A 19,755-nucleotide genomic window follows, 5' to 3' on the forward strand; every position below is an offset into this window, starting at 1 on the left:
CGATATAGCAGACTAGAGTAGGAGTCGGAGGATGATTTGATTTATTGACCGTCATGAGTTTTTATCTTATTATGCATGTAACTAAATGTAATTGGCTTAGATCTTGGCAATAGAGCGGAGTAGAATTTGATTTAAATAGATAGCCTGCCCTTTTTAATCTTTATTTGCCATCATTGATGGTGATGTTATGTAATTTTAATAACCGTTTACAATATAAAACAGAAGCTTTAAAATGTTTTTCAGACTTCCCTGTTCTAAGATACTGACCTTTAAGGGGAAGAGTGTGGCACAGTGCTTAAAGCTACAACCTTTGCACCCCACACTGTTCCTTGTGACCCTGGACAAGCCACTTAATCCCCCTATTGCACCCAGATACATTAGATAGATTGTGAGCCCACCAGGACAGACAGGGAAAAACATTTGAGTACCTGAATACATTCATGTAAACCTTTCTGAGCTCCCCTGGGAGAATGGTGTCGAAAACTGAATAAATAGTGCTAAACCATGCTCTATTCCTTCAATTTGCTTAGCAGGATCTGAGTTGAAAGTGTCAGAAAAGATGGCAATGTGTTTAAACTGTTTAAACTGGTAGAGGCTGTGTGTCTCAATAGGTTAAGCAGATTCTCCATTCCTAAATAATTCATTTCTTTGGTGCACTAAGAATGGCAGCGCTGGCCACTAATGGCTAAGATCCAGAGTACTAATGCTTTATCACGATGATTAAATTGCAGTGAATGATTGTAGCTTATTTTTGTGTCCACTGAGAATGAAGTGTAAGGGAAGATGAGATGAGCAGAAAGGGAAATTGTTGATGACTAGAACTGGGAAGCAAGGAACTGAAGTAGCCCAAAATGGAACCTTTTTAAAAATCATGCTCAAGATTATCAGATAAACATAATGTGGCAAAGTTGGGGTGGAAGTAAGAAATACTCTCTATGTAGTGTTTACTGTTGTGGGCTCCTACTAGAGAATGACATGGGGACAAATTTTTCCCTGTCCCCGCAGGAACTCATTTTCCTGTCCCGTTCCATCAAGTTCTTTTCCTGTCCCTGCCCTATCCTGCAAGCTCTGTCCTCATCTGCACAAGCCTCAAACACTTTAAAATCATAAGTATTCATGGCTTATGTGGTTAAGGCAGAGCTTGCAGGAAAGGGGAAGGGACAAGGACAGCAACAAAACTCATGGGGTGGGGACAGAGAAATTGAATTCCTGAGGGGATGGGGAAAAATACCACCACCACCACAACCACACACATCCTTTTAAATAGAAGAGAGTATGCTTTCATGTTTAAAGGAGGGAAATAAAATATGGAAAACATTTTCCCCTTGTATTCTGTTCTGCAAAGCATCACTTCTTAAACGTTCCGAACCATCACCCCATCTCCATTGATCTGCTTTTCTACTACAGCTTCTTCCTTCAATATGTTAATTACAGACATAATCTCTTGACTGAAAGAGCAGGATGCAGCTTCTTTAATGCTGCGTTATGGCCAGCTTGTAGAATTTTAACAATTAATTTTCCTTCCAGAACCTTGCGAGCATCCATTAATCCCACCTGATTTGTGAAGCAAGACCAAGGATCAGGCCCCATCCTCCTGCTTGCCAGGACATCATGTAGTATTTTAACTATAAAAATGAAGTGTCTTTCTGTTTGTTATACACATTTGCTTAGGGTATAATAAGAATTATTATACCTGAAGGCACCATAAAATAAATGCTGGTGGGTGTAATTTTCTAAAGACAACTAATGCTTATTTGGCTGTAACAAATGGACACCTAGAACCTTCTCCAGTGGCCTATAAATCCAGATGCACAAATTTATTCTGAAGAAGGTGTGCTTGTGACTTTACATTAGAGAATGACACAGTGGCTGTTATCCAAGACTAGCCGCGGGTAACCCGCTGAAACGGTGAGAAAAAAGTCATCACTGCCGCGGGTACGGGAACAAGGCCATTAATCGCAGTTAAGGTTGGGAACATGCGCGGTCACTGATTGGGCATCTCCCTCCCTCCCCTTATCGTGACGATTTTGTGGGGGGTTTTCATCTCCTAGCTGCCCGAGCCGGCTTTCATCAAGTTGCGTGTGGCTGCCGAAACTTCTCCTCTGATGCAACCGCAAACAGGAAGTTGTGTTAGAGAAGTTTTGGCAGCCACATGCAACTTGATGAAAGCCGGCTCGGGCAACTGGGAGACGAACACCCCCCCCCCCCCAAATCACAACGGTAAGGTGAGGGGAAAGAAGGAAGGAAGGAAGGGAGAGAGATGCCCTCGAATGACTCGGAGATGACTTTGGCAATTGGGAGGGAGGGAGGATCTCCAGTGATCGGGGGGGGGGGGGGGGCTGTTGGACTACACACACTGAAGGGAAGTGGAGAGAGGGGGGTGAGAGGAACATGCTGAAGGGAAATGGGGAAGAGAGAGTGGGTTGAAGATGCTGAAGGAAAATTGGGAAGAGAAGTGGAGAATGGGGAGAAGACACTGAAGGGAAATTGGCAAGAGAGAGTGGGCTGAAGACACGAGGGAAATTGGCAAGAGAGAGGGGAAAGCACTGAAGGGAAATGGGGAAGAGAGAGATGCCAGACTATGGGGGAGCGGAGGGAAGAAGATGGGTTCCAGACCAATTGAGGGGGAGTGGTGGAGGGAGAGATGGAAGGGAGAGAGAAGGCAGGCAATGGAAGGTTATTATTGAATGAGGAGAAGATGAGGAAAGCAGAAACCAGACAACAAAGGCAGGAAAGAAATTCTATTTATTTTCTTTCTTTCTTTGTTTTTTTTTTTTTTTTGCTTTAGGTTAAAGTAGTGTATTAGGTTGTGCTGATAAACATTTATAAACAAAGCCCTGACAGCTCAACATCTTTCTTTAGTTCAGCAACTAGAATTTTGATTTATAAAATGACAATTGTACAGAATATTGTTTCTTTTTATACTTTAATAAAATAAGTTCAGTATAAAAGTATTTGAGGCTTGTGTGGATGGATAAGATGGTTTGTGGGGACGGGGCGGGGACCGAGCTCACAAGGACAGGACAGTGACGAAGACGAGCTCGCGGGACAGGACGGGGACAAATTTTTCTCCATGTCATTCTCTACTTTACATTGTGCATGTACTCAAATTTTATTACAAATGTGCCTGCACCACTTAGCCCAAATCCACCCCAACACATTTTATTGCATATTGTGTTGGCATTGTAATGCAGCACACTGTGTCATACTTTGTGTTGCTGTTTGAATATTTTTTCTGCTGTGATTGTCAATTGCTTATGTTTGCTTTAATTTCCTCTACACTGCCTTGAATGAATTCCTTCAAAAGGTAAATAAATCGTAATAAACAAGACCAGTGCCGTGCAGACTTCTATGGTCTGTGACCTGAAAATGGCAAGGACAAGACAAGATAGTATCACATCGTTCCTTATGCTATGAGTTTATCTTGATTGGCAGACTGGATGGACTGTTACAGGTTTTTATCTGCCATCATCTACAATGTTATGTAAATAATTTGTGCCCCTGGGAATGCCTATACATTGTCTGCAGCACATCTACTTTTTACCCTCTTGCTTTGTTTTAAGGGCCCTTTTACTAGTGAATGGGCTTAGTACAATCTAACGAAGGACTTTTCCTGCATCCTAAGCTCATTTCTGGTGTGACATATAAAATTATTCAAGCCATTGATTGTGTGTAATGAATATTATTTGAATTTAAGGGCTCCTTTTACTAAGCTGCGTTAGGGCTTTAACGCGCGGAACAGCGTGCGCTACACTGCCACGCGCGCTAGACCTTAATGCCAGCATTGAGCTGGCGTTAGTTCTAGCTGTGTAGCGCACAGTAATTTCCTGTGTGCACTAAAAACGCTAGCATGCCTTAGTAAAAGGAGCCCTAAGTGGTGTATATGTAGTCTGTATGTAGTGGGTAAGCAGAGTGGGCAGACTTGATGGGCTGTAGCCCTTTTCTGCCGTCATCTTCTATGTTTCTATGTATATTTTTAAGATCATATGTTTTTTAGGATCATTTATTTTGATCTATTAGTTTCAATGTTTTAAAATTCATGTTAACATAATTTTTATTCCATTTCTATTTATTCAGATTTTATGTGATAGTTAATATACTGTACTTATTTATTTATATGTGGATATGTGCATTTTTATCAAATTTTTCTTGGTTATATGGTTGATATGCCATTATATATTATTTTTAAGACCCCTGCTGCAGGCTTCACACCGAAACACGGGACATGTTGGGCCACATCTATTAAAAGTCATCTACACTTCTCCCTCCGTATTCGCAGTGGATGCAGGCGGAACATAGCCGCGAATATGGAAAAACCACAAATTACTTTTTATATGTTATTCGTAGGGGGTTATTTTTGTAAAAATTAGCGTTTTTAGTATTGAAACCGTGAATAACACTAATTTGCAGTTTTGGGAAACAGCCACTATTATTACTATTAAAATTTGCAATTTGGGGGGAATAACAATATTTATTGCACAACAATACAGTAGTACAGTAATAATCTCAGGGTAGAAAAAAAAAGTTAAATACTGTTTTCTCAACCAGGAAAAAAATAAATGTTCAGTACTGTACTCAGGCAGTGTCTTTATCCTCATCGTCCTGTACAAGTACTGCAGGATGAGATGAAGAGGATATAGCAGGCAAGCAGCGATTCCCAGATATTTTTGGGCTTATTGCAGGCAAGCAGCGATCCCCAGCGATTTTCAGGATACAGTAATAGGGATTTTCTCCATGCATGCTGGGAAGCAGCGTTTCTCCCTATGGATGCTGGGAAGCAGCGTTTTTCAGGGTGAAAAATGTGAACCAGTGATTTTGTGGGAGAAAGCATGTAAGCAGCGATTTTCATGAGTGAAAGTTGGTAAGCACTAAACTTTTTTATCGGTACAGTAAAAAAGGAACTTTACTCATGTTGTAATTTTGGGGGGGCGGAGTCAGCATGCGAAAAATCGTGAATACGCGAAACCGCGAGTGCCGCGACCGCAAATACGGAGGGAGAAGTGTATGTCCCAATTCTTCAGGCTGTTTGTGCTGTTTTGTTTGTCGTATTGCGTTTGCATTTTGGTGATCCCTTTCTCTTTTGATTTTGTGACTTGTAAAATAGTCATTTTTCTATTTGTTGAATTTCTAGCTGTGTGTTAATGTTAGCATTAGCAAGTGACCATTGAAAAAAATGAATTAGGGATCACTTCCTGCCTCTTACTTAAGAGGTGCTAAAGGTTCCCGTGTTATGGACGCTCTAATCAGTTAGCATGCTGGTAATGTCAGCGTGTTAGCTGTGTGACACTGCATCCTTGATTGTAAGCTGATGAAATGTAACAAAACAGGCTTTTTATTGTTATGCTTCAGTGATTTGGAATCAATTTGATCTGTGTCTAAAATAAAAAGTATTTTACTGCTTGCTAGGTATTAAAGGTAAATGTTCCATTTAAAGAACAAGTGGCTAGAGTTACTAATGTGCTTTAAGGTCTTAAATGCATATTACTAGCAATCACAGTCTCTTTTGTAAAATAGGAGCTGTAGTATGTGCTAAATTTAATTACCTTAATGCATGCTCTTTATTAGAGAATGACACGGTGGCGGTTTACCCGCGGCCACCACATTTAGCCGCGGGTCACCCGCCGAAAACGGGGAAGAAAACTAGCAGTCGCTGCGGCGACGGGGACAAGGCCATTCACCGCCCGCGGGGCGGTGAATGGTCTTGTCTCCGCAGTGAGGTATCAAGGATCGCGCGGTCCCCGCAGCCACCGCCCGCCCGCCCGATAGCATTTAGCCAGCTCCCTCCCTCCACCTCACCTTAAATTTCGAGTTTTCCGGCTTCCTTTTTTCTGAGCCGCACGTGTTCAAAAATCCATGCACGCGCGGCTGCGCGAGTCAATCAATCTTCTCCTCTGACGCAAACCGGAAACAGGAAGTTGCAGGAGAGGAGAAGTTTGATTGACTCGCGCAGCCGCGCGTGCACGGATTTTTGAACACGTGCGGCTCGGAAAAAAGGAAGCCGGAAAACTCGAAATTTAAGGTGAGGTGGAGGGAGGGAGCTGGCTAAATGCACGGCTTTTTGAACGCGTGCGGCTAGGGAAAAAGGAAGCCGGCAAACTTGGCTTATATGGATGCTGCGGGGACGGTGACGGGGCGGTGAATGGGATGGCAGTGGCGGTGACGGGGCGGTGAAAGGGATGGCAGTGACGGTGACGGGGCGGTGAATGGAATGGCGGTGACGGGGCGGTGCAGAGGATGGTGGGCCGGGGACGGGGCGGTGACGGGGACAGATTTTTTCCCCGTGTCATTCTCTACTCTTTATAACACTTATAACACGTTTTGATAACTCCCGCTCAGTGTACCACAAACTTTGTCTAGCCGCTGCACACTAAACGTAGTGGCTGCGGCTCGAGGCATCCGGAAGTGCGCGGACATTGCCATGATGACATCACATGCATGTGTGAAGGCCCTCCAGATGGGCCCTGAGCCACCAGTGGGGGTGCCAGCAGGGAAGAGGGCTGGAGAGAAGGAGAGGCTATGATTGCCTTTAGGACGTCCTCTAGGCAGTCAGCCGGCGCTGGCACCTCTCCTCCTTCCCAGGAGGCACACAGTTTGTGATACACTGCTCTCGCTAATAATCTGCTAATTATTTGCTATACAATGGTAACACTATTGTAAATTCTCATCTCTGGCACTTCTGGGCAGACTATCAAAGTTTTTTGCTCTAGCTTTGTACCCTGAAAATGCTTATAAATCTGTTACAAGATTTTGGAAGAGTGAAAGTTTCATAAATCCAGATCCTAGCTTGCTTCTGGTTGACAGAGAAGTGACAAAAGGCAATTGAAAGCATCTCCGTTTATAACTTCAGTGACACCCCCCCCCCCCCCCCCATCTCTTCCCTTGGCCATTCTCAGTGCAGACATTTGGCTAGAAATGTGACTTCCATGCTATTCACTCTACAGAGGCTTAGGTAAATGGTATCCCTGTATCACAGTGACCCAGAATAAATCATTAGCACTTGGATTAACACTGAAGTGCTTACATTAAATTGATTCAAATCTATAGTGCGGGGAGCATGAGCTGTTTAAACTAAGGGAGATTTCCTTGATACAGCCCTTATGGGCGAAACGTAGGACTACGTTGGAGTGCTTACCCCCACCCGCGTCGTATAAGATGAGTACAATACTTTAATATATTTATTGAAATATCGAAAAATTTATAGCAAAATAACTATGAGACCAATGACGATTAGGGATACCAATTTTTCTGTATGATCTAAAAGTCTAGCGGCATACAGACGGTATCACTGAGGTCTGCGAGCTATAAAGCATTAAGATAAGTCTGTATGAGATCTTCCTATTGCTATGTATGTTGGTTGACTTTAATGAAGATCTAAAAAATTAATAGAGTCAGTAGTTAGATTGTACATTAAATACTAGCATATGCTGTGCTAGGTGTCATACATGATTTGGATGAAAGATACTAAATCAATTCTGCTTGCTTGTACTTTAATGATATGACATATTATTAAATATCATTTGAATATATTCCTGTAATCACATTAATTGCTTTTGAAAGATTCTGGGTTTTCTTGAGTTGATCTCTGTAGAGCGTCAGTTTACACATTTTTTAATCCTTAAGTTTTTGTGATTTGCATCATTGAAATACCATTGGCAATATAGATAGATTCATTAGACCAGTTGGCCCTTTCTTCCCATATTTGTCTGTTATATTTTTATTCAGATGAAGATAAAATTTTATAAATTGGCACCTCATTCTAGGCACCCAATGCCATGCAAGAACATAAGAATTGCCATACTGGGAGAGACCGAAGGTCCATCAAGCCCAGTATCCTGTTTTCAACAGTGGCCAACCCAGGTCCCAAGTACCTAACTAGATCCAAAGTAGTAAAACAGATTTTGTGCTGCTTATCCTTGGAATAAGTAATGGATTTCCCCAAGCCATCTCAATAATGGCCTATGGACTTCTCTTTTAGAAAATTAGGACTTCTCTTTTAGGATAATTCAGGAAGTTATCCTGTTTCCACCTTTTTTAAACCCCGCTAAGCTGATTTCACCACATTCTCCGGAAACGAATTCCAGAGTTTAATTACACGTTGTGTGATGACATATTTTCTCCAGTTTGTTTTAAACCTACTACTTAGTAGCTTCATCGCATGCCCCCTAGTTCTAGTATTTTTGGAAAGAGTGAACAAGCGATCTACATCTACCCTTTCAACTCCACTCATTATTTTATAGACCTCTATCATATCCCCCCTGAGTTGTCTCTTCTCCAAGCTGAAGAGCCCTAGCCGCTTTAGCCTTTCCTCTTAGGGAAGTCGTCCCATCCCTTTTATCATTTTCGTCGCTTTTCTCTGTACCTTTTCTAATTCCGCTCTGTCTTTTTTGAGACACGGTGACCAAAACTGCACGCAGTAAGGTTCATATTGGTGTACCTATGTGTAGGCATGCCCTTTTACGCCAAGTCAGTGGTATGCCTAGGTGCACCAAGTGACACGCATGGTTTACACCAGGGATGTCCAACCTGTGGCCCAAGGGCCGCATGCGGCCCCGTGAAGTATTTTGTGCGGCCCCGGTCGAGGGTGATGCAGTGTTTTCCTCTGCTGCCCCCAGAGGTGTTTACTGTCTTGCTGCAGCGTTTGCGCGGCCCCAGAAACATTTCAGCCAATGCGGCTCAGGGAAGCCAAAAGGTTGGACACCCCTGCTTTACACTATGCCCATGGACTGCCTATGTTCTATTGAAATCAACAGTTCTTTTTCTGTTTGGATTTTCATCTATTGAATTCCTTTCTTGCTCTGCCCCTGTGTTTGCCCCGCTTGCAGTTACTTGCCATGGCATTCAGGTATTATCTAATGGAATAGCACCTAGTTCACACAGGCACCTGTCTAAGGGCTCCTTTTACTAAGCTGCGCTAGCGGTTTTAGCGCGTGCTTAGCACGCGCTGCATTGCCCCGCGCGCTAGATGCTAATGCCAGCATTGAGCTGGCGTTAGTTCTTGGCGTGTAGCGTGGGATTAGCGCGCGGGACAATTCAATGCGCGCTAAAAACGCTAGCGCACCTTAGTAAAAGGAGCCCCAAGTGGTGCCTGCCTCTTGGAGACACCTTATAGAATTACCCTCAAAGCCTCAGATTCTGTAAATGGTGCCTAAATTGGCAGATGCCTAGAAAAGTGGCACCATCCGCAAATCATACTATCGGGTAGGTGCCTATCGCCCAATTCATTTTTTTTTTTTTGAACATTGAACCTCTTAAGGGGATTTTGCCAATTAAGTTAGGCACCTAACGTTAGACGCCTCTTAGAGAATCTGTCCCAAAGTGTTTAGATTTTGCAAATTTGTTTCTCACCGCTCAAAATATGGTGTCCAATAGAATTGAATATTGCCCTTGATTTAACATTTCATTTTGTAGTACTGAACTGCAGTGGCATATTAAAGGGGAGGGGAGTGAGACCGCCACGGGTGCCGTCTTAGTGGGGATGCTTGCGCCTCTCCTGCCCCCTCCCTGCTCCTTCCCATTCCTTCCCTGCTGTGGACGCACCTTCAATTCCCTGCCACCGTAACCTTTAGCTCTTCGCCAGCGCGAGCAGCAGCTCCAACCTGCTGCTCGCACTGGCCTCGGCGTTCCCCTCTGACGTTACTTCCGGGTCCCGCAACTAGAAAGTGACATCAGAGGAAGAGCCGAAGCTGGCGCAAGGTGGGGGGGGTGGAGAAGAGGGGGTGCCACCTCCTTAGGCTCCTCCCACCCTTGCTATGCCGCTGCTGAACTAATATCCTTATATCACAACAGTGGAAATAAATTTTTGGGATGCTTGAGTTACGTACTGAAGGATCTTGTCTCTTTTTGGCGCCTGTGATTTTGACGTGATTGTGTCACGCTATTGCTCTGATGGAAACAGGATGATATGCAAATGAAGCTAATGCCTGGGTTGGTTTGTTTTTTTCTCTGTAGACTAAACCTGTTGCATTTGCAGTCCGGACAAATGTCGGCTACAGCGCAGCTCATGATGATGACGTCCCAGTCCCAGGCATGGCCATCTCATTTGAGGCAAAAGACTTCCTTCACGTCAAAGAAGTAAGAAAAATAGCTGCTGTTTTGCAGCCGCTGAAACACAAACTTGGCGAATGGTGTAGTGAGGGTGAGAGATGCCCGGGGCGGTGGTGCCCCTCCCCTGCTCCTTCCCCAACCCCTCTCCCCACCTCGCACACCCCTTCCCTTCCTCCACACCTCCAGTTGTTCACTGCCATGACCAACAACTTCAACGTGTTCCTCGCGACCACATTGGCTCTTCCTCTGATGTCATTTTGTATGCACGACACCCAGAAGTGACATCACGGGAGCCAATGCAGTTGCGAGGAGCACATTGAAGTTGTTGGCGCATGGCGGTGTACCAACTAGGAGGTACGGGAAGGGGTGTGTGCGTGCATGGAGGAGGGGGGAGGGCGGGGGGTGCGGAGTGGAGGGGTGCCCCAACTTCAGTGTGTTCCTTGTGACCATATTGGCTCTCTCTTTGATGTCATTTCCTATGCACGGCACCCAGAAGTGATGTCAGCGGGAGCAGTCGCAAGGAGCACGTTGATGTTGTTGCGCACGGTGGTAAACCAAATAGGAGGTACGGGAAAGTGAAGGGGTGTGTGCGTGCCCGGGGGGGGGGAGGCGGGGTGGAGCAAGGAGCACGTTGATGTTGTTGCGCATGGCGGTGAGCAACTAGAGGTCCGGAGGAAGGGAAGGGGGCGCGTGTGTGGTGGTAGGGTGGTCAGAGAGGAGGAGGGGTACGCCACTGAACTCTGTTAACTTGTATAGCATACGAATGGAACACCCATGACTTTACTGCCATACTCTCCTTATTTGCAGAGCTCCTGCATGGTTAAATTGCATTGGACAGTTCAGAAGCCGATGTTTCATGGTATTTAACGTAACAGTGCCTCTGGGTACGGGCTTCTGAATGCCACGGCATATGCCGGTTAGTGCCAGGAAGGTCTGGGGGAGGAATCAGAAGGGAGCCGGGAGCTATGCCAGCACCGGAGATATTCATTGCCAGAATCTGCACAGGCAACTGGACATGTAGGACCACATAAACAGCAGTCCTAATTATGCCCAGTTAGCTATTCAGGTATGGTAATGAATATTTGACATACCTGGATAACGTTCAGGTGCTTCCGAAGATCAAGATATTCAGTGTCAGTGCCCACATAGAGCCTGCCACTCAATATCTGGCTCTAAGTTTCGTGGTAGCAGTCAGTATTTACAGACCACCGCCAACTCGGTATCGGTTGGCATATATTTCAGTCGCGACAGACACACATGCAGTTGGGAGGGGCCAAAAGAACTGATTGGCTCAAAATGGCGCACTGCTCTCCGGGTTGTGGCTGGAGGGCACCTGGTAATGCATGGATGTTGGCACAATGACATCGCACGCATGTGTGGCATCATCACGTCAACCTCCTCGGATGTCCTCTAGCTGCGCCTCCTCTTACCACTGGTGGGGGGGGGGGGGAGAGGGGTGCTGCAGAAGGAGAAGTGAGGAGAAGGAGCAGAGGCGCTGGTGAAGAGGAGAGGTACAGTATCGGCGCCTCTCCTCCTTGCTGGCATCTCGCAGCACACCTGAAGTCTGCTGGGGCACACAGTTTGCAATATACTGGGATAGATCATAGTAAGATGTTTTCATTTGAAATTAAATATCTCATTTTATTGACACTTCCTCTGTTTTGTCGTAATAACAATAGACAAGAAAAAACCAGAACTGAATACCTTTTCCTTTAATTTCATTTTCAAATTAGCAGCTAGTCCTGACCCTCCTTTCCCCTGTAAGACCTATACATTACATCCATGCTATGCCCTCAAACATACCTAGATGTCGATCATGTAAAAATATGCATCATTTTGCACCTCAGTTACTCATATATGCATAACCTTTGGGGTGATTTTCTAATAGGCTTTTTCTAAGTTCTCAGTGAATTCAGCAGCAACACTGCAGAAACAGCCTGTGTGCAAAATTTGACAATATTTATCATATCTCCACCTGCAGATGTATTAATGGGTATTTCTCACTTTGTTTATTCTGGGGACCATGTTTGTTGTGTGTTAATTAGAGAGTTGCGCGGGGACAGACATCCCATCCGTCCCCACCAGTATCCAACCTGTTCCTGCCCATCCCCTCCAGAATCCCCTCTATCCCCGTGAGGAATATGCCCAAACTGAACTGGAAACCCCCAAACAAACTCAGCAAGTACTTCATTTTGTACTAAACATAATTTGGTGGCATAACCATGAAAGGGGGTTGGGCTTCCCACTTTGAGCTTAGCCCCTCCTCAAAATGAACATCTCCCTTGCTGTAGCTGGTGGGAAATTTTGTTTTTCCATCATCTTGGTCCCAGTTTCTGCTTTTGTCCATCTTCTACTAGCTCTCTTTCCAGGCCTTGGGAATCTCGGTTCCATCCCTGTGGGAGTCCCGTGAGCCTGGGGGGAATCCTCACGGAAGTCCCATAAATCTGGGAGGGATCCCTGCGGGAGTCCCATAGACCTGGAGGGGGGACACCCGTGGGATTCCCGCAATCCCCATTCCCATGCAGACCTCTAGTGTTAATAAGTATTTAGTTCCTGATTTCATAGGGCACATTAAGATGTTCAATTCAGCATAAAGATAAGAGGAATGCCCACAATAAGGTTTATTCATCACCTGTGGCACAAAATTCGATCCAACTTTTCTATGCATTAGTAACAGAGAAATATAAAGGTATCTGTCCTAAGCTTGCTTTTAGTTCAGTTACAATTTTTGTTTCCACCACCTCCACTTGGAAGTCATTCCACAAATTCACCAGCCTTTCTGTGGAGTAGTATTTCTTCAGGTTACTTCTGAGTCTATCCCCTTTCACCTTCATCCTATGTGCCTTCACTCCAGAGCTTCCTTTCAGTTGAGAGAGTTACTTTCTGTGCATTTGTGCCATGAAAGTAGTGAAACATGTCTGATCATGTTTCCCTTCTTCCACCTGAAGACGGAAGCAACATCTTCACAGGGAGAATGCAAAAGGCCTCTTTTACAAAGCTGTGGTAGCGATGCTACCGCAGTAAATACACCGAAGCCCACAGGAATTAAAAATGGGCTTTGGCACATTTACCGTGGCACCATTGCTACCGTGGCTTTGTAAAAGGGGCCCAAAGTATAAATATGAGAAATAGTAGAAAAATTGCAAATTGTTTTAAAAGAAGTAATGGGAAACACTGGAGCAAAATTTGCCAATGCATGGATTTTTTTTTTTTTTTTCATTTTCAGAAATTTAATAATGACTGGTGGATAGGTCGTTTGGTAAAAGAAGGCTGTGAAATAGGATTTATCCCAAGTCCAGTCAAACTGGAAAATATGAGATTGCAGCATGAACAAAGGGCAAAGCAAGGAAAGTTCTATACAAGGTAAGAAAACAAATAATTCATAGCCATAGGATCCAGCTCTGTGGGGCTGTGGGTGCTTAAGCACTCCCAATACTGACTAAGGGAGTAAAGTCAGGGGGGTGGGTCATTGGAGTGGGCAGACTTGATGGGCTATAGCCCTTTTCTGCCGTCATATTCTGTATTTCTATGTTTCTATGTTTATTTTCACAGAGGGGTAACTTTCATTGGGTTTAGCACCCCTAATCATTTTGAAAAGTTGGCTCCTATGTTCATAGCATCTATTTCAATCTGTTTCAAAGGGGGAAGAGGCAATTTAGTGAAGTCTTGTAATGTTACTCTGAACTACTTTAGAACTAGTTTATAATTGATCTAATTTTGTTTCTGATTTTTTTTTTTAACAGGGATTAAGTTAATTTATATAATAAAGCTTCGTACCTAGGCATGCAGATTTTTCAGTATAAATAAACATAGGGCACCTTTTACAAAGGTGCACTAGTGTTTTTAGCTCACGCACTGGATTAGCGCGCGCTACCCAAAAAACTACCACCTGCTCAAGAGGAGGCGGTAGCAGCTAGCGCGTGTGGCATTTTAGCGTGCACTAAGCGCGCACTAAAACCACTAGCGTGCCTTTGTAAAAGGAGCTCATAGTAACATAATAAATGATGGCAGATAAAGACCTGAATGGTCCATCCAGTCTGCCCATTAATTAGTCTCATTAAAAATACATGATTAAATTAACTTGTCTCTTCTTTGATATTTCTGGGCCATAGACTGGTATTGTCCTAGGTTCCAATTGCTAAAGTTGCCATCTAAGCTCACGCCAGCCTATCCAACCATCCCGTTGATTGCAGGATAACTTTTTTTTTTTTAATATCTTTATTCATTTTTAACATTTTAATTAAGTGAATACAAGAAAAATTCATTTTACACTTTATACATCACTTAAATCCTTACTATATATAAATAGATCAATATATTTTTCCCATCAAAAAATTATTATATAGTTATTAATGAAATATATTCATATCCTTCAAAAAGTGCAAATAACATATTTTTCATCTTTATAAGGAAATAGTAAGCACCTATATAAATATTTAATTATTCAAAACCCAAACCAATCCAACCCACCCCATCAATCAATAAAAATTCAAAAATTAAATTCAAAGAAAAATCCACCCCCTCCCCCCTGGATGTGCATTTGATATATCAACATAATTCAAAACTATTAATAATTCTACAAATGACATCAAATGGGCCCCATATTCATTTAAAAATTTTTATATTCCCCGACAAATCAGCAATCATTTTCTCATATTTATAAATTAAACATAAATTTGCCCACCAGAATGTGAAATTTAGACGATCCCAATTTTTCCAGTTTCACATAATCAATTGTATAGCTGTACCTGTCATAATTAAAAACAATTGCCTCCTATATTTATCTAAGGGATCTTTAACATACAATATAGTCCCACAAATCACTACTTCATAAGTTAAAGGAATCTCAGAATCTAAAATATTATTAATATGTCCTCAAATCGACTTCCAAAAGCTCAGAATCAAAGGGCAATAAAACAGTAAATGATCCAAAGTACCTACATCCAGATGACAGTGCCAGCATCTATTAAACCTAGAATTATCTAACTTATTCAATTTAACTGGGGTCCAATAAGAACGATGTAACAAAAAAAAACAAGTTTGTCTCATAGATGCTGACGCTGTACACTTTATTCTCCAAGACCAAATGCGTGGCCATCGAGATGCAGAAATATATTGCTTAATCTCGATGCTCCAAATGTCTCTAAGCACGTTTTTGGGTTTCTTATTCACAAATTCGGATATTAATTTATACCACCTGGCGGCCTAATGTCCTAGAATATTTGTCTGAAAGGAGAGAAACTGCAAACTATAAAAATTTTTCAAATTACGCCAATCAGGGAACCCTTTCTGAATGGCCTGCTTTAGCTGCAACCAATTATAAAATTGAAATTTTGAGAAAAACCGAATGTTTGTTGCAACCGTGAAAATTCAAGCAGTTTTCCATTTAAAATGACATCATCTAATGTTCTTATGCCTGCTTGCATCCACTTCTTCCAGGCAATGTTAGATCCGCCTATTTGTATCTTGGAGTTAAACTATATAGATTGACATAAAGATTGTTCTATAGGAATTTCAGTTAACTTATTAATACATCTCAAGGTCTTCCAAGTATCCAAAATAATAATATTTTCTTTAACATAACTAGGTATCTTAATGTCCAAGACATGAGAAAGATGCATTGGGGACATAATTTTCCATTCCAAAAATAACCAATCTGGATAATGTTCAACGAGCTCATGCAGGATCCAATACATACCCTGACGCAAAATATAGGCCTGATGGTATCTATAGAAATTTGGAAAATTTACTACCCCCCTCCACAATCGGTTTTTGTAGAGATACTAAAGCAATTCTAGCAGTTATGCCCATCCAAACAAACTTAAGAAGAATACTATTCAATTTTTTTGTAAAATGATCCCTGAAAATAAATTGGCAACATACCCATTTGGTAACAAACCACAGACAAGATCATCATTTTAACTGTTTGGACTCTTCCACACCAAGATAAATGTAGAGGGTTCCATTGCTCACATATTTCTGCAACCTTTAGCAATAAAGATTTTTCATTTATTTTCATTGTCTCTTCCAACGTTTTATAAATCCATATTCCTAGATATTTTATACCCTCTTCTTTCCATTTAAAAGGGAACATATAAAAAAGTCCTTTTTGACAATGTATGTTAAGCAGAAGAATTTCTGATTTGCTCCAATTTATTTTATATCCTGAAAATTTTCCAAACCTTTCAATCAAATCCAATAAATATGGGATGGTAGATTCAGGATTCTTCAAATGAAGCAAGATATCATCTGCATATGTAGAAACTTTGTATTCCCGACCTCCATGAGGAATACCTTGAATCTCCTCTGCTTGTTGAATAGCCAATAGCAAAGATTCCAGTACAATATCAAACAACAGAGGAGATAAAGGACAACCCTGCCTAACTCCCCTTTCCAGACGAAAACTATCTGAGAAAGTATTATTTATATATAATCTAGCAAAAGGGGAGCTATACAAAGCTTTAATCATTTGAATAAATCTAGAACCCAATCCAAACCAGTCTATTGCTTGGTACATAAATGTTCATTCCACACAATCAAATGCCTTCTGTGCATCCAAAGATACAGAGAAGGCCGGATCTTCCAGGGACTTTGTTAAAGTCAACATGTGAAGAGCCAACCTGGTGTTACTTGAAGAATGTCTTTGAGCAACGAACCCTGTTTGGTGCACACCTATAATATGCAGAAGAGCCTTAGCCAAACGTAAAGCCAATAACTTAGCCAAAAGTTTTCCATCTATATTAATCAAAGAAATTGGCCTGTAATTTGAGACCAACATAGGATCTTTATTTGGCTTCGGCAAAACTATAGTCAAAGCTTCTGCCATAGTACCTGAAATGCAGCCTTTATTCAGTTGAAGCTGATATAATTTCAATAAGTAAGGCAATAATGTAATTTGAAATGATTTATAAAACTCCACAGCGGATCCAACTCTAAGGGACTTCAATGCTGTCTGCATCTCCTTCAGTGTAATTGGGGCATCAAGAGATCTTTTTATGTGCTCAGAAATTTTAGGACCCTCAATTAAATTCAAAAACTCTAAACCATCTAATTTTTTATTTGAATAAAGCTCCGAAGAATACAAAGTCTTATAATATTTCAAAAACTGTTTTAATATGTTATCAATATGAGAATGAATAACCCCATTTTCATCTGTAATAGCCATAATCTTTACTTTACTTTTTTTTTACTTTTAAATAATTAGCCAGTAATCTTCCCGCTTTATTCGAGCTTCCATAATACAAAGCTTGTTGTGTGAACAATTCCTTTCTAACCCCTATAGAAGAAATCTCATTATATTTATATTTAGCCTTCAAAAGAGCCTGGAATGTATCCTGTTCCCATTTTACAATTATTTTTGTTTCTAATTCTTTAATCTTTTCTTCTAACTCTGAGAATTCCTTTTTTTTTTTTTTGCTTGTTAATGTAAGCCGAGTAAGAAATTATCTGACCTCTCATGGTAGCTTTGAAAGCATCCCACAAAGTTTCCAATGAGATATCTTCTGAGGAATTAATTTGAAAATATTCATCCATTTTTGACTGAAATTCTTCAATAAATTCTGAGTCCCCAAGCAATGTATTATTGAACCTCCAAACAGTTCTATTACAATCTTGTTCTTCCATTTCAAATTCAATCCATACTCCACCATGACCTGATAAAATAATTGGATCTATAATAGCTTTTTTGACCTGTTGCACCAAATTATCTGAAACAAAAATATAATCAATCCTAGAAAATGATTTATGAACATGTGAATAAAAAGAAAATTCCCGAGCATAATAGTGTAGAACTCTCCAGATATCTTTCAATCCACATACTTGAATCAAATTACCTATATCTAATGACTTTATCAATCTACTAGGTTTTTTATCAATCAGAGGATCCATAACAGCATTAAATTCCCCGGCCACAATTAAATTAGCTGTAGCCAGAGGTAAAAGAAGATGTTGAATTAGGACCATAAATATTAAATAACATCAGGGTATCTTTACCTAAGCTCATATTTACATGTACCCATCTACCCAAAGGATCAGCTGAAACTAAATTAAATGACCCATTACACTTTTTATTCACTAATATAGCCACCCCTGCCTTTTTACCCACTGCAGGAGCATAGAAACAATGTTTGACCCAACCACATTCTAATTTTAAAGATTCTAAGGCAGTGGTTAGCATAGCTAGGTTTAAAAAAGGTTTGAACACGTTCCATAGTCTACTATTGAGACAGACATGGGGGGATGCCACTGCTTGCTCTGGGATTGGTAGCATGGAAAGCTGTCATTATTTGGGTTTCTGCCAGGTACTTGTGACCTGGATTGGCCACTATAGAAACAGGATATTGAGCTAGATGAATACAGTATGGCTATTCGTATGTTCTTAAGAGCTCTGCATAGCTCACTTTGCCAAATATTTAAGCTAGGAGTGAGCACTGTTTGCCAAGAGGGCAAATTATTACAGAGTGTGCCCTCTTTCCTGATAGTGCGTGTGTGTGCATACTAAATTATACATTACTATGTACTATGTGATAGTTCACACATGTGTATGCTGTTTGCAAAGAGAGGCCAGATGATCAAATTTGAAATGTAAGAACATAATATTTGAAAGGAGTCCTATATGCTATTGGAAGCATATGTTCAATTTTAAATAGCAGCGTTATATGATCAAATATGAAGTGGTGATAAAGCAAGCGAAGAGACATATTCTGGACAAGCTGAAACTGTCGGAGTTGATACTGAGGAAGTCCTATTAATAGAGAATTACAGTAATCCAATTGAGATATAATCATAGAATGTAAGATTTAGTAGAGATCTTACATTTCCTATGTAGTTGAGAACAGACCATCCCTAGCATTGGTGCTGATTTTTTAGGAGCTAGTAGGCACCTTGAAACTCAGTTAAAATCTTTGTTTGAATGGCATGTTTTACTGAACTTGGGCACCTACCAGGGCCTAAAAAAATCAGCATTGGTTAGAACAGGGGTAGGGAACTCCAGTCCTCGAGAGCCATAGTACAGTCGGCTATGGATATGCATTGAAAGCAGTGCATGCAAATAGATCTCATGCATATTCATTGGGGAAATCCTGAAAACCCGACTGGAATACAGCTCTCAAGGACCAGAGTTCCCTGCCCCTGGGTTAGAGAATCCAGGCCTAAGGGATTAAATGGAGGGTATATAGTAAATGCATGCCAGAGAATACCATAGAATTATTAAATGAATGTGAGACAATTAGATAAATTATCAGAAAATAGAAAAATATAGAAATATAAAGTAGCCCCCAAATTAGTCTGTTAGTATCATTTTGCAACAAATAAATGGTTTGTTAATAGAGCATGAAAATCTGGTTATTAAGAAGTCATAGTAAGTATTTTCTACAAATAAAGTATGTTTTACATCTGAAAATGGCTATTAAAAGTTGTATATAAGTATACACAGACAAGATTGTGCAAGTGATCTACATGCAAACATTACCAGGGCTATGTCAAAAAATATACTGAAGGGGTAACTAACTCAACCACTAGATGAATACAGTAGAGTGACTGAAGGAAAATGTTTGAAAAAAGTCACTACTTGAAAAGGTCACTTCATAAAGATGTAATCATGAACCTTTGTACATACTCTTGTATCATGAACTCTGCTCAGAGATATGAAGGCATAATATTCCGCCTCACCCACCAATCATTGCAGTGTTCAATAAATAGAGATTTCTCCAG

At 41.4% G+C, this 19,755-nt stretch overlaps 1 protein-coding gene across 11 annotated transcripts in view; it reads left to right on the plus strand.

Annotated features, from left to right (window-relative positions):
- CACNB2 (calcium voltage-gated channel auxiliary subunit beta 2) overlaps positions 1-19,755 on the plus strand; it is a 508,378-nt gene that overhangs the window by 379,690 nt on the left and 108,933 nt on the right. For all 11 annotated transcript variants that reach the window (XM_033931292.1, XM_033931290.1, XM_033931294.1 and 8 more), the window contains 2 exons: positions 9,949-10,071; positions 13,271-13,407. In XM_033931292.1, the coding sequence (XP_033787183.1) occupies positions 9,949-10,071; positions 13,271-13,407 (260 nt within the window). The remainder of the gene's footprint in view (positions 1-9,948; positions 10,072-13,270; positions 13,408-19,755) is intronic.

The sequence above is a fragment of the Geotrypetes seraphini genome, chromosome 2, assembly GCF_902459505.1.
Source record: "Geotrypetes seraphini chromosome 2, aGeoSer1.1, whole genome shotgun sequence".
In the NCBI taxonomy this organism is placed as follows: domain Eukaryota; kingdom Metazoa; phylum Chordata; class Amphibia; order Gymnophiona; family Dermophiidae; genus Geotrypetes; species Geotrypetes seraphini.